Source organism: Elephantulus edwardii, unplaced genomic scaffold (genome assembly GCF_000299155.1).
Source record: "Elephantulus edwardii isolate Elephantulus edwardi_28Jun2011 unplaced genomic scaffold, EleEdw1.0 scaffold00369, whole genome shotgun sequence".
Taxonomy (NCBI): Eukaryota; Metazoa; Chordata; class Mammalia; order Macroscelidea; family Macroscelididae; genus Elephantulus; species Elephantulus edwardii.
The window spans coordinates 1,628,474-1,643,057 of record NW_006400119.1 but is presented as its reverse complement, the minus strand read 5'-3'; the positions used below and the strand labels follow the sequence as shown (position 1 = coordinate 1,643,057).

Below are 14,584 nucleotides of genomic sequence, written 5' to 3'. Positions count from 1 at the left end.
TTTATGAAAATTAATAAAATTATAGAAAAAAAAATAAATGTCTTCACCATAAAAAAAAAAAATTTCTTTTGTCTTTCTTATTCATCATCCAAATTGCACATATACAGAGCACAAATGAAAATGCCATGGCTTGGAGCAATTGAACACCGGTGAAAATACCATGGCTTAGTCTTTAATCTGACATCCTTGTTTTTTATCCCTTTAAAGCAATCTTTGAGAGCATCTTTATCAAATGCAATATGTCTTTTGATTTCTTGACTGTTGCTACCATAGGCATTGATTGTGGATCAAAGTAAAATGAAGTCATTGACAATTTCAATCTTTTCTCATCTATCATGAGGCTGCCTACTGGCTCATTTTGAGGACTTCTGTTATCTTGAGATACATACATATCACATTGGTTCTGTTCCTCTAGAGAACTCAGATTAAGACATTTTGCCTTTTGAGTGCACCCAAGCTGCCTAACTCAAGAGTTTGGTCAAAGGGACAGCTCATCTTCAATCTCTGACTTGTGACATGACTTTCTGATGAAGAGCTGGCATGTTTCCTCAAGTGTAACAATATTAATTACCAAGTCACTTTAAAACATGTGTGATAAAAAAACAAAAAAAAACCCATGTGGGATATATGGGTGCATTTATTTCACAGGAATGGTATAAAGTTTAAATGCCTAATGAATTTAAAAAAAAAAAAGAGGGGGGGCATCCAATGGACAATCTCCTCCTAGGCAATTACAGCCTCCAAAAACCTCCTGAAGGGTCAGCTACCGGTCAGTTCTGACTAGATGCCAATGAGTTTGAGTTTCACTAATTAACCAATAATGTTTCTTCATTATAACATTATTAAACTTGCTAAAACCATGTAGTATTTTAATGTGTCAGTGGTTTGGGCCCACTAATGGCAGTGTGGGAGAAAGATCAGTAGTCTTTGTCCTTTAAGGTTTGCAAGTGTTAGGTGCCATCAAGTCAACTATCCTACGAATAGCAGAAACCCTGACATATTCTGTGTCCTCCTCACACTCTACTCTATGCTCCAGCCCACTGTTGCAGTCACTGGATCAGTCCATCTCCTTGATGATCATCTTCTCTTTCTTTGATCCTCTAATTTTCTTAGAATGATGTTTTTCTCCAGAAGTTGACAATATGCCCAAAATATCTAAGAGCAAGTTTTTTGAGGTTTTTTGTTTAATAAATTAATTGCTTTTAAAAATTTATTATTATTATTATTATTATTAGTGTGTGTGCATACTGTCAAATCAGATCTGACTGGTACAGGCGATTGTTCCTCCTTCTCCAGCAGAGCATCTGGTGGATTCAAACCGTGCACCTCTGGGATTGCAGTGCAGCTTCTTGCCACTAGGCCACCAGAGCTTGCCTAAAATGAAGTTTTACCAACTTTGCCTACAGGAGAATCCTGCTTGTACTTCCTCCAAGACAGATGGTATTTGTTGTAAGGCAATCCATGGAATATTTCATAATCTTCATCAATACTACATTCAAAGGCAGCAACTCTTCTTCAATCTTCCTTATTCACTGTCCAAATTTCAAATGCACAGGATGTAAATGAAAATACCATGGCTAGCATCAAGTATGGCTTGTTCTTCAATCTGACATCTCTGCTCTTCAGAACATTAAGAGATCCCTTCCCAGTGGATTTACCAAGCATAACATGTCTTTTGATTTGCTATTATCTTGAGAGTTGACTGTGGATCTAAGTAAAATTAAATCCTTTAAAACATGAATCTTTTCTCTATATACGGTGATGCTACCTAATGGTCCAGTTGTGAAGATTTTGGTTTTCTTGATGTTGAGGTGTAATCCATACTAAAAAGCTGTCATCTTAAATCTTCTACAAGAAGTGCTTCCAGTTTTCACTTTCTTCTAATAAGGTTCTGCCTCCTGCATAAACAGGCTGTTGATGCCACATTCTTTTTCACACAGTCCAGCTTCTCCATTTGCTCAGAACACGTATGAAATGGATATGGAGAAAGGACAGACCTCTAACACACACCTTTGCTGATTTAAATCATGAACTATACCCTTGTTTTGTTCAAATGACTGCTTCCTGATTTGTGTAGAGATTTCACATGAGCATAATTAAGAGTTCGGGAATTCCAATTCTTCTCAATGTTATGCATAATTTATCATGATCCACTATCAAATGCCTTTGCAATGTGTTAAAAAACCCTGAGTAAACATATTTTGGGTATTCTCAATTTTCAGCCAAGATCCATCTGACAGTAGCAATGATATCCTTTGTCCTACAGCCTTTTCTGAAATCAGCTCATAGATGTTAAGATCTTCAGCTTCAAAAATCTGACTGATGCAACAATGAAAGAATCTTTTTAAAGAGAAAAGCAAAATTGGGGGTGGGGAGTAGGTAGGAAAATGTGCAACAATCAATGAATGGAAATCCATGTATTCTGTAAACTTTCATTAAAATATAAATAAAAATAATTTTTTTTAAAAAAAAACCTGATTGAGGATAGCTATGAGTTAGAAACAATTTAATGGCAAGAAGTTTCAGTATACTGAGTCACACATTATTAAAAAACATCTTTCTAAAGCCACACCTATGATTATACTTTCCCATTTTTTTAAGATGCACTCAAATACTATTTTCCACACTCAAAAACATTAAAGTGGGAATGAATAAGCTTTAACTTGATACTAACTTTAAAATATAAGCTATATACATATATAGTAAGTACCCAACTTATAATGTCATTTGCACTATAATAAATTTTCTTTTATCCATGTCTGATTATTTGTAATATTTACATTTGCTGCAGTACATAACATGTTGATGTTACTACACTCAGATGTTCAATTTTATACATTTCAAAATACTGCTGTACAAATTTTGTTTTCTATACTAAGTCTTGGGCTTCAGTTGTTCCAAGCTATAGATCCAAATACTGATTTCTCTGCTAATGTCAATAAACAGATTTTGGAAGCAGCTAAATGTTATTATAATATATATGAAGGTAAAAAGGGATAGACCATAAAGACAATACCTCAGTTTTGTTTTGTTTTTTTTTTTTTTTTAATAAAATGCTATCTGCACTTCTAGGGATAATACACAAAGTTATTACCACAACTGATAAAATGCCAAAGCTGTCTAACTCTTCTTCATTATCAGAGTAAATATTTTTTTTAATAAAACAAAAAAAAATTTTTTTTAATTTAGGTTGTTTATTTTTCATTTCAATGAACATCTACAGAGATTTTGGGATTCCATTCATTCACTGTTGCACTCAGAGTAAATATTTTAAGTGAATTTTTATGTATGTTATATATGTAGTAATACTTTTACACATAATGCATCCAACACTCAAAACAAGGGACATCATGCTTGGAAGGGTTAGAGGGGCAGTGCAAGAGAGGAAGACCGTCGATGAGACAGACTGACAGCAACTGGAGTAATGAGGGTAGGTGTGTCAGGGACAATGAAATTGGCTCAAGACAAAGCAGAGTCTAGAGCTGTTATATATAGGGTCGCTATAAATATCCAAACACTCAACGACACATAACAACAACAACATGTGCAAACATTAGGTGAGTTCCAAACACTCAACGACACATTAACAACAACATGTGCAAACATCAGGTGAGTACAAGCTAAGAAGTGTCAGCTTAAATTACAAATGAGTAGCAGAGCATCTTTTCAAAAACGGGAAATTAAAAGTTTTCTACAATTTAAAACACTAATGTTATTAGTATTAGCCTTTAACAATCAAAGAACGAGGACTCTCTGGGAAATGAGAGAAGAGGAACTGAATTTCTAGAGTTACTATATTATACTATATCCATTTTCTACCCAAAAAAACTTTCAAAGAAAAATTATAACTCACAAAATGCTAATTAAAAGTATAAACAAAAGTAATACATCAATAAAGAAGAAAAAACACAAGGAAGCTCTGGTGGCCTAGTTGCAAGAAGCTGCGCTGCAATCTCAAGGCATATGGTTCGAATCCACCAGATGTTCTGCTGGAGAAGGAGGAGCAATCTCCTTTGCCAGTTAGATCTGACTCGATGGTACACAACAAAACCCAACCAAACAATAAAGAAAATATTTTATTGAACCAAATAGAAATTTTGAAGCGGAAAAATTATCTCATTCTATTTGATGAAAAGTTCACTAGAAGGAGTAATTTAAGTAGGGTGAAGAATAAGCAAATTTTAAGATACAAAATCTTCCAGTGTCAGAAACATAAGGGGGAAAAAGAATGAATAAAGGAATTTGTCATGTGACATCCTGAGACCCGAAACAAGCATTAAGAGAGCCCCAGAAGAAACAACAGAAAAAGAGACACAAAGAATATCTAAAGAAATAATGATTCAAAATATGCCAAGTGTGATGAAAGACATGAAATAGTAATCCACAAAAGGCTGAAGTTTGCAAATTAAAAACACTTTATGTTAAACAATATTTTAACAAAGAAAAAAATCTAAGTTTCAATTCAACCAGCAAAGATAGTAATAATAATAATAATAATAATAGATGTATAAGGGAGCTCTGGTAGCCTAGTGGTAAGAAACTGTAATGCAATCCCAAGGGCATGTGATCTAAATCCATCAGGTGCTCCATGGGAGAAGGATGGGCAACCTCCTCCCCTACAATCAACTGCTTCTGAAAACCTCCTGGATGGTCAGGTACAGGCTCATTCTGACTCTATGACAAACAACAACATACATATATGCACGTAATAACATAGTCCCAATAGTATGATGCAGTAATATGATGCAAATACTAACAGAATAAAGAGAGAAACAGTTCCAAAAGAACAGACTTCAATAAGCATTTTCAGTAACAGAATACCTAAAGAAGCTACGGTACAATGTGTTAGATTTCACATTGCTAACCAAAAAGTCAATTAGTACTCTCCTTCTTTAAGGTTCTGTTACTGTCATTGTGTGCTGAGTCAACTAAGATTCCCAGGAACTATGAGCATTAGATCAATACCTTATCCTATCCTGCATTACTCTTAAAATATCCGTAAATCTTTACAGCCTCAGAAATCCGATCTGGAATAAATTTGACAGCAGCGAATTTTAAGTCAAATATAGATCTCTCCATGCAGTATATAATAGTTCATGATAAATTAAGAATCTCTGATGACCTAGTGGTAAAGAGCTGTACTGCCAACCAGAATGTGGTTGGAATCCACTAGCTGCAGTTTTGTGAGTTATATAGCACTGTGAAGGTAATTAATATCACAGAATTATAAATAGTAAATTTTATGTTAAAGCACAGGAAAAATGGAGATCAACAAAAACAAAAATTGGTTTTAGTCAATGAAAAAGAAACACTTTTTTACGCAAACTGACCAGAGTAAAAGAAGACAACTAAACACAGATGTGAGGCTGTTATTACCGATTGTACAGATTTTAAAAATACTATGAACAGCTAACTATATGCCAACAAGATGTGTTAAACGAAATTAAAATATTCCTCATTAGATGATACAATACAGTGCAAGCACATACTTGTCAGTAACAGAGGTGCTTAATATGACTATCAAGACATATGTATTGTAGGTTATAAATATACATTATATAAATGTTACATTAATGCCTGGTTGTACAATCACTTCAGATATGAGACATGAAATATGCTATTGAGAATCATGATCTAGCAAAGTTGACAGAACCTTAACCATTACAACAATCTAAACATAACAGCTGATAACATTTTTAATAGAAAACAAAGGGGCAAATTTTCAGATCCCATATTTAGCAACAGATCCCGTATTTAAGGCACAATTAAAAAGCACAAGAAACAGAAATACAGGCAAACTGTACTATATGAAAATGAAAAAGGTTTTTGTCAAAAGACATGACCAGAAAACCCCAACCTACAAAATGAAAATCAAATGTCTACTATTTAATATCCAGATAAAGAATTTATGACAAAAACATAACCCAATTTAAAAAACAAGCAAAGGACCAGAATAGGTATTTCTTTAGAGAAGAGAAACTAAAAGCCAGCAAATATATGAAAAAATGCTCCCTATCATTATAAAATCAAAACTACAATGAGATACTGCTATCCCATGGCAGCAAAATGGACTAAGCACTGGAGAGTCCAATCCTACCAACTGTTCCAAAGGAGATAGACTAGGCAGTTTTCTGCAATAAAGATTTACAGCTTTCGAAAGCCTATGCAGGGTTTCCAAATGCTCCATGTCCTACAGATTCACTAAAATTCGGACTTGACTGGATGGCTGTGTGATAAGTCTTGTCACCAAGGTTGTTTTAGGTATTAAAATAGTGTTCTAACTTTTATTTCTTCTAAACTTGCTTTGCACCAATTTTAATCCTTTCTTATTTGAGTGGTATTCAATTTTATGATTATTTGATATATTTAAAAGTTAAAAAATCTAGCTTCTAAAATATATTTCTTTGCATTACTCACCACTGCAATAACACAGAAACAGCCCAAATATCCAACCACAAATGAATGGATTGAGAAATTATGGTACATTCACACAATGGAATACTATTGGAGCATGCAGAACAGTAACTTTGTAAATTATTACCTAACGTGGGGAGGACTGGAGAGCATTATGCTGAGTGAATTAACTCAGTCCCACAAGGATAAATATTGTATAAAACTATTATTGTAGAATGAGTATAAGGATCCAGGAGGGGTGGGAGAGGCTGGAAGCAGAGGGATGTGGATGTGCAGGGGTAGGTTGTATATTTGATGGGGGGGGGGGGAATTTAATTTTTTCAAATTTGTATTTTAATTTGGTAAATAAACTAGTAGAAAAAAAATAAAATCTAAAAAAAATTTAAAAAAAAAAATTAAAATCTATTTCTTTGTTGGTACCCTTTCTCCAAATATATTTTTCTTCTCTGGTCTTCCTACAAGTCCAAAAACACTAGCATGAAAACTGGTGTTCCATTAATGGATACCTGCAGGAGTCAGAGAAATCTTCTTTTCCCTTGTCATATCCTTCTTCACAATGTTTGATATAAGTTCTCAGTCTTTTTTTAATATGACAATTCAACAGGACAACATTGGCAGGAAGTCCTGGAATGGAGACTCTGAAGAGGCACAGAAAGCCTATTTAGGAACCTGACAAGTGAGACTAGATTACTGGGAGGATTATAGAGACAAAAAGTCAAAGCAGGGTGACTGGCTGCCATCTTTGAATACTACATTGTCATTTACAAAGGTGTCTTTAAGAACCAAATTACCAAACCTTTAAATTATCTGGTTCTCCTTAGCTCAGCCAAGGATGTGTCAGCAAAAACAGACCAGAATTTGTGTATATAATTCTAGTGAATGGGAGAGAGCCAGAATGGGAAAAATTTACAGGTCAAAACCTTACAGAAAATCACCTTCTTACAGGCAAAGGGCCATATATTCAGTGCACACATATAAAAATCTTTCGTCTCTGGATCTTAAATATCACCAGAACAGAACTGGTGACTTTGCAGGCTGACTGTGCTGCTCTGAATGTATCTTTATCCTGGGACCAGTGTCTTGAAAGAGCTCACTACATAATACTGTTCTGTGTACTATGTCAAACCTTAAAACTCCAGGTCTGTTCTTACTTTGGCGTAAGAAAGAGATGTTTTAAATTGACTGTTTGTAACCTGGAGCCTGACTTTTAAGTCTAAAAAGAGAACTGTATGTACCTGGTCAGTTTAAATCCTTCAAGACACAGTTAACAAAGATCTTGCTCGTAACCCAGGGGCTCTCTGTAGTAAGTTGTTTTTAATGGAAAAAAAATTGTACAGAACCAGAGACGGGCAACTGGCTGAATAAAATATACAAAAAAAAAATATACTATGCTATATGACTGATTTTTTTAAAAAAAGATCTCTGTGAATTTATTAAGAGTTAATTTCTATGATATACTAATAGAAATTATTAGTAATATACCTAGTACGGTATTACTGTGTAAGAAATAAGGTGAAATAAGATATGTAAGCACATAACAACAAGAAGAAGAAGATATGTAAGCATCTGCTTATGTCTGGAAAACGGGGATAAAATAGACACTACTGGAGGTGGGACATTAGCATGGATGAGTAAAAAATGTGAGAATGGGACGGAAGTGATGATTGGCAGTGATACACGTGATACTTTTTAACTTTTAGAGACCTATTAATGCTTTTAACTTAAAAAAAAACAAACAAAAACACACAAACTCCTTAAAACAAAAGAGGATTAAAACCCAATCAGAAATAGGTGTCACACACACACAAAAAAGAAATAGGTGTCACAAGAACCCGAAAACCATACAATAAAGTACTAACCCAATTAACAATGTTTCATAAGTGCACAAAATTCATCCTAGGGTATTTTTTCACCCTTAAGACAATGAAAAACTGCAATGCTTAGAATCTCATCACAAAAAATAAGAAACTTAACTAATATCAACTTTCACATTGTAATATTAGAAAATGACAAAAGCAGAGTTAATAGAGTTAAATATCAAGATAGACATTGTAAATGCTGAAAATTCAACAATTTCTACACAATGTCTAATGACAATGGTTGAGATGTTAACAATGGCTAACATGGTTTATATTCTTCACATTATGTCAACATTCTTATTATTCTATTCTAACTTTCATCCCTGTGTTGCGTCAATGACTCACAATATTCTCACTTGTACTTTAGAATAACATACAAATGTCTCAAAGAATTTTATTAATTTTTTTTAAAGGACAGTACTCAAGAATAACATTTTTAAGTTTTTAAACTAACCTTCTATTTAGTTAAAAGGTGACTTCAAAGAACAGTTTCAGCTCAACATTTAAATATTTATCTCTGGGCAAGAATAGCCTCACTTGGATTCTGCCAACTTCAGTGGCTCCTTTAAGTCTGAATTCTTTGAAATTTTGACGTTCTGTTCCACATTTCACTCCTTTCTATTAGGATTCATCTACTGTTATGCTGCTTAAAATGTTCGGTTGTGGCAGGTGGGCACCATCTAATTCTTCTGATTGCAAAGTAGAAGTCATGACACAATCGATAGTTTAATTTCCTCTTGTGTTCTATAGCTTCCTATTGCCACCACACAAACAGGAACTCTTCAAAGATACTCTGAAATATGAAATCTTTCTGGGATCAGGCGAGTTCAAGGTTACAAAAAAGAAAAGCAAACCTATACCCACAGAACATGATTAAAAAAAATACACACATCTGGTGGAAATCTGGGTCACAAGCGGAAAACTGTAACAGCACAGTTCAGCTCTTCATTTCTATTCTTATCCCCTTTTCAAGAATTTGCTTTCCCCTTCCTTCAACAATTCTTTACCCCTGGAGATTTATGGAAGGTGTAGAGAAATAATGTAGCAAAATAAAGGCTATTTTAAACCACCAGGCTCTAATACTTACATGAAGAACTGTGAACCATTAGTATCCTTCCCTCTGTTGGCCATTGACAAAAGGAATTCTTTGTTGTGTTTAACAGCAAAACTTTCATCTATAGAATAGCAAAGTTTTCAGTTACATTACAGATACAACTCCTCAAATTCATTCACACTTTTTACATCTGATACAGGCTTTAAAGCCATATAAGATTTATATAATAAAGTTAGACTATAAAAAGAGAGAACCAAATAAGAATCCATTTCTCCCTTACATTTGAAAACATTTAGAAGGTCCCATTCATCTATGTTATCTTCTCCTGGTTGTAGCTTTTCCAGGATACTGAAAACATTTAGAAATTTTTATCCCTTGCTATACATAAAACCCAAGTATTGCATCAACTTTCCTTCTATTTCCACTTGTCCTTTACAGTTTCTAGAAATTACTTTCTTTGCTTATTACTCCAAAAGGAAGTGAAACTCTCAGATAAAAACAGCAAGAAAAATATTTCAGATAGGATTCTTTTACTTTTTACCTATTTTGATTCTGAGTCCAGGTATCAAATTCACTTTGCTATTACAAAAGATCTATATTAATACTTGTTTTTGCTAAGCAAAACAAATTGAAAACGCTCATTTTATGGGAGGGAAAAGAAGAAAAAAGCAAAACCAGTGTTTAGCTTTTGCTCTGTAGCAAATCGTTAAACAGAGAGCACATAGTCCAAACCATACTCCTCTCGGAAACATACACATCTCAACAACAACTATTATAGTTTTGACCTGAATCTCTGAATAATATATGTTGTTATTATTTTAAATTTTATGCGCTATTTGGTATGATTTGGTAGGCTATATTTTTATTCCAGAATACTTTAAAAAATTCTATTTATTGTTCCTTTATGCCATTTTGATTACACAAGGTTTCACAAGAATATTTTTTCATATAGCAGAGAATAATTACACAGGGAGGCACAGTATTACTACTATACTCATTAACTTCACCTTGCTATATTATCATCTATTATAAACAAGTCCTAAAAAAAATAAAAATAAAAAAAATAAACAAGTCCTTACCTTCTAATCTTTAATTAAGATTTGAAAACAAAACAATTTTAAACATATGCTAAAGTATCCTCAATTTCAAAATTATTAAAAATATTAAATTATAGCTAAGTTTATACATGCTTACAAAATTTTGCAAATGCTTTCACATCAATGAAAAAAGCTCAGAGGAAAGATTAAAAGGAGAAAATAGGAGAGGGGGGAAAAAAAGTTAGTAGAAAGTAATAGCCACATTTTAGAATATCAAAGATGGGGGAGGAGAACTTCAAAGGAAAAAGGAAGCTCTGGTAGCCAAGTTGGTAGACAGTTAGGCTGGCAACCCAAAGACAGGTAGTCCTAAATGACAAGCTGCTCCCGAAGAAATGGATAGGCAAACTCCTCCTTTGTGATTTACAGCATCTAAAAACCCTGTGGAGGGTCAGCTAGGAGTTGGTTCTCACTTGACAACAATGAGCTGAGGTTTCTGGTGACTTAGTGGTAAGGAATTGTGCTGCCAACACAGAGGTTGTTGTTGTGCACCACAGAGTCGGAACCAACCCAGAGCTGACCTTCTGGCAGGTTTTTGGGGCAGTTAATCATACTGGAGGAGACTGTCCATCCTTCTCCCGTGGAGCGGCTGGTGGTCTCAAATGACATGCCTTCAGGATTGCAGCCCAACTTCTCTTCTTTTGGCCACCAGAGTACATGGTTCAAATCCACCAGCTGCTCTAAAGAGAAAGATGGTTATCTCCAGTGTGATTTATTGTCTCTGAAAAGTTGCTTGAAAGGTTAGCAATAGCTTGGTTCTGACTAGATGGTATATAACAACAAAATACCACTGGATATTTTGAACTACTGCTGACGGTTAATGAAGGCTGCTTTAAGTTCAAGCAATTAAAAGTTTCTTATCTAGCACTACAATTTTAAGAATTTAGTTAAACATTGAAATTCTTCAAATAATGTCTTAAATCATTATTCATCTGTCATGCTGTGGTGGCTTGTGTAGTGGTATGATGTTGAGAGCTATGACAAAGGTATTTCAAATATCAGCAAGGTCATCCATGGTAGGCAGATTTCATTGGATTATCCAGACTAAAACAGACTAGAAAGCAGGTCTGGCCATTACTTCTTAAACAATGGGTCAGTAAAAATCCTATGCATAGCTATGCCAGAATTTGAGGCACTCAGGTTGGAAGGTAACATGACTAGAGAAGAGCTGACTTCTCAAAATAGAGTCTACCTTAATAAGGAGGATATAATAGAGCTTTCAGGCAATGAAGGACCTTCATTTGTTGATGTAGCATAACTAACAATAAGGAGAAAAAGCTGCAAACATTCATTAATAATTTTAATAACTATCAAGTTTTAATTATTGGTCCACGATTATATCAATACACAGTATCATGATAAGTAGTAGACAGATTTAAATTGTTATGGACTTCGTTTTATTTGGATCCACAATCAATACCCTGGCAACAGTAGTCAAGAAATGAAACCAGTTTGCTGCAAAAGATTTCTTTAAGTGCAGCAAAACAGTTTGTCTATTTAAAGACCAAGGTGCATCTGGCCCAAGCCAAGGTATTTTCAATTGTTTCACATGGATCTGGAAGTTGGGCAGTGAGTAAGGAAGACCAAAGAAGAACTGATGCCTTTGAACTACAGTGTTGGCATAGTACTGACTATACCAGAGAATGCTGAAAAAACAAACAAGTCTGTTTTAGAAGAAGTACAAAAAGAGTGCTCCTTGGAGGCAAGTTTGCTGAAACTTTGTATCAGATACTTTGGATATGTTGTTAGTGTTTGGGAAGAGATACTATGCTTAGAAAAGTAGAGGATTCAAGCAACAAATGCTGGCGAGGTTGTGGAGACACTGGAACCCCTAACCCCTATTCACTGTTGGTGGAAGTGTAAAATGGTGCAACCACTGTGGAAGGCAGTATGGCGCTTTCTCAAAAAGTTGCAAATAAAGATACCATTTGACCCAGCAATTCCACTACTGGGAATATACCCTGAAGAGACCATAACTGACATCCAAGCAGATATATGCACACCCATGTTTTTCACGGCTTTGTTCACAATAGTAAGGATCTGGAAACAACCCAGGTGCCCATCAACAAACAAATGGATAGAGAAGCTGTGGTATATTCACACAACAGAATACTATGTTGCATTGAAAAACAAGAAACTTATGCAATATTATTCAAAATGGGTGACCCTGGGGGAAATATCTGAGTCATAAAAGGACACATACTGCATGTGCCACTGTTGTAGAATGGGGCTGACATCAGGGTTGGGGTAAGACAGAAAAACTGGATTATGTATACTGCATTGAAACAGATGAGGGAGAGAATAATTAAAAAGTGATACATGATAGGGTATTATGGTTATCATAAGAGTCCAGAATTAAGGTTGCATAGGAGAGTGTACTCGGGGCGGTGGGAGGGGTGAGGGGGGATTGTATACCAAAAAAGGAATTCTGCTTATCAAAGAGAAGAGTGAACTGGGGTGGGGGAGCTGGGCAGGGAGAAAAGTGCAACAATGAATGAATGGAAATCCAAAATCTCTGTAAATGTTCATTAAAATTAATAAAATAAAATTTTTTAAAAAAAGGAAAAGTAGAGGATTATATAAAGAAAGGAAGACTATGAAATGGATTGACACAGACTTCAACAAAGGGTTTAAGCATGGCAGAGATTGTGATGATGACACAGGATAGGGCAAGTCTCCGATTTGTTGTTTACAGGGTGGCTATAGAGTCTATTAATGGTACCTAGAAAAAAAAAATAATACAAAATGCATAGTACATTGAATTTTTCCTAAAATCTCTTATTTAGTTTAAGATGGCTGAATAATAGTATAGTTTAATGAATAATGTTAATTAAATAATAAAATTAAGTAGAAAACATTAAAAGCATAACTTAAATGTATATATTTTTACCTTCAAAAAATCCTCCATAAATAGATTCCCCTCCTCGTCCATTTCCTAAGAATTAAAAAAAATTCAATGATTGTTAGAACTCAAATCAGTTCCTTGATGATACTACCTAAACAAAAGACTTCTTATGATTCTGAATTATCAAAAACCCAGAGATCACAGCAAATCATAAAGGATGTTGACTTATTATTACACTGCAAAGATTCTAAATAATCTTATTTCCCTTATTATAAAATAATGAAAGAATGTGATGAAGGTTATGAGAATATTTGAAAGAAACACAAACAACTTCCTCATCTAATGATAATTATATAGATCTTTTAGCAAGAGTTACTGTCTTTCAAAGCATAATTTTAACGGTCTTGGAAAAAAAGAACAGGCAAAACATACGGTCAGTATGGATTATTACCAATTATGGCAAAATGAAACACAACACTGATATTCTGAGTGGTAAAGTGTGGGGTGTTTTTTTAAATTTATTTTTAAACTTGGAAGCAAATTTTTGTCAAGTACTCAGGTATGAACATAGTAAATAGTCTGTTGTCTTTTCCACTTTTATATTTTTGGAGCATGACTATTTTGTTTGAGCAAAGATGACTATTACTTTTTAAACAATGCATGTCACATAATTTTTCCAAATTATGTAACCTTTTTCCATTTTATTTCCTATGTATATTATGCTTGGTAAATTGGGGGGGGGGGAACAACAACAAAAAAACTGGACCAGGTTCTTTGGTGATCTGCCCAAAGTGCAACCCATGATATCCAACTATGTATGTATATATACACACATATATAGGTACTTATATATTTATACACATCAAGTATCACATACATACATATATCAAATTTGACTTACCATTTACCTTACTGAATAGGGTAGAACTGCCCAATGAGGTTTCCAAGACTGAGAATCTTTATAGAGGCACATCTTTCTTCCATGGAACAACTGGTAGGTTTGAAGAGTTGACCTTTTGGTTAACTGCCAAGCTTTCTAACCACAACATCACCAGGGCTCCTTACATACATATATAGTATATATTTCTACCCAAAGGTGCCTCAAAGGAAAGGCCAAGCAATCTACTGAACTATCAGCCATCAGACATTGACTCTGACACACATAGTTGCTCTGAGGTAGAAGTGACTTGATGGCAATTGAAAACACACACACACACACACACACACACACACACACACACACTGGCCTTCTTTTGTTGCAGTCTTACCTTCACTGAAGTCACCACCTTGAACCATGAAATCCTTGACAACTCTGTGA

The 14,584-nt window shown here is 34.5% G+C and overlaps 1 protein-coding gene across 1 annotated transcript in view; it reads right to left on the bottom strand.

The window, feature by feature from the left end:
* Nucleotides 1-14,584, bottom strand: part of PPIG (peptidylprolyl isomerase G (cyclophilin G)) — a 42,675-nt gene that overhangs the window by 27,374 nt on the left and 717 nt on the right. Inside the window, exons 4-6 of the mRNA XM_006902121.1 lie at nucleotides 14,535-14,578; nucleotides 13,312-13,356; nucleotides 9,361-9,448 (exon numbers count right to left, since the gene is read on the bottom strand). Coding sequence (XP_006902183.1) covers nucleotides 9,361-9,448; nucleotides 13,312-13,356; nucleotides 14,535-14,578 — 177 coding nt within the window. The remainder of the gene's footprint in view (nucleotides 1-9,360; nucleotides 9,449-13,311; nucleotides 13,357-14,534; nucleotides 14,579-14,584) is intronic.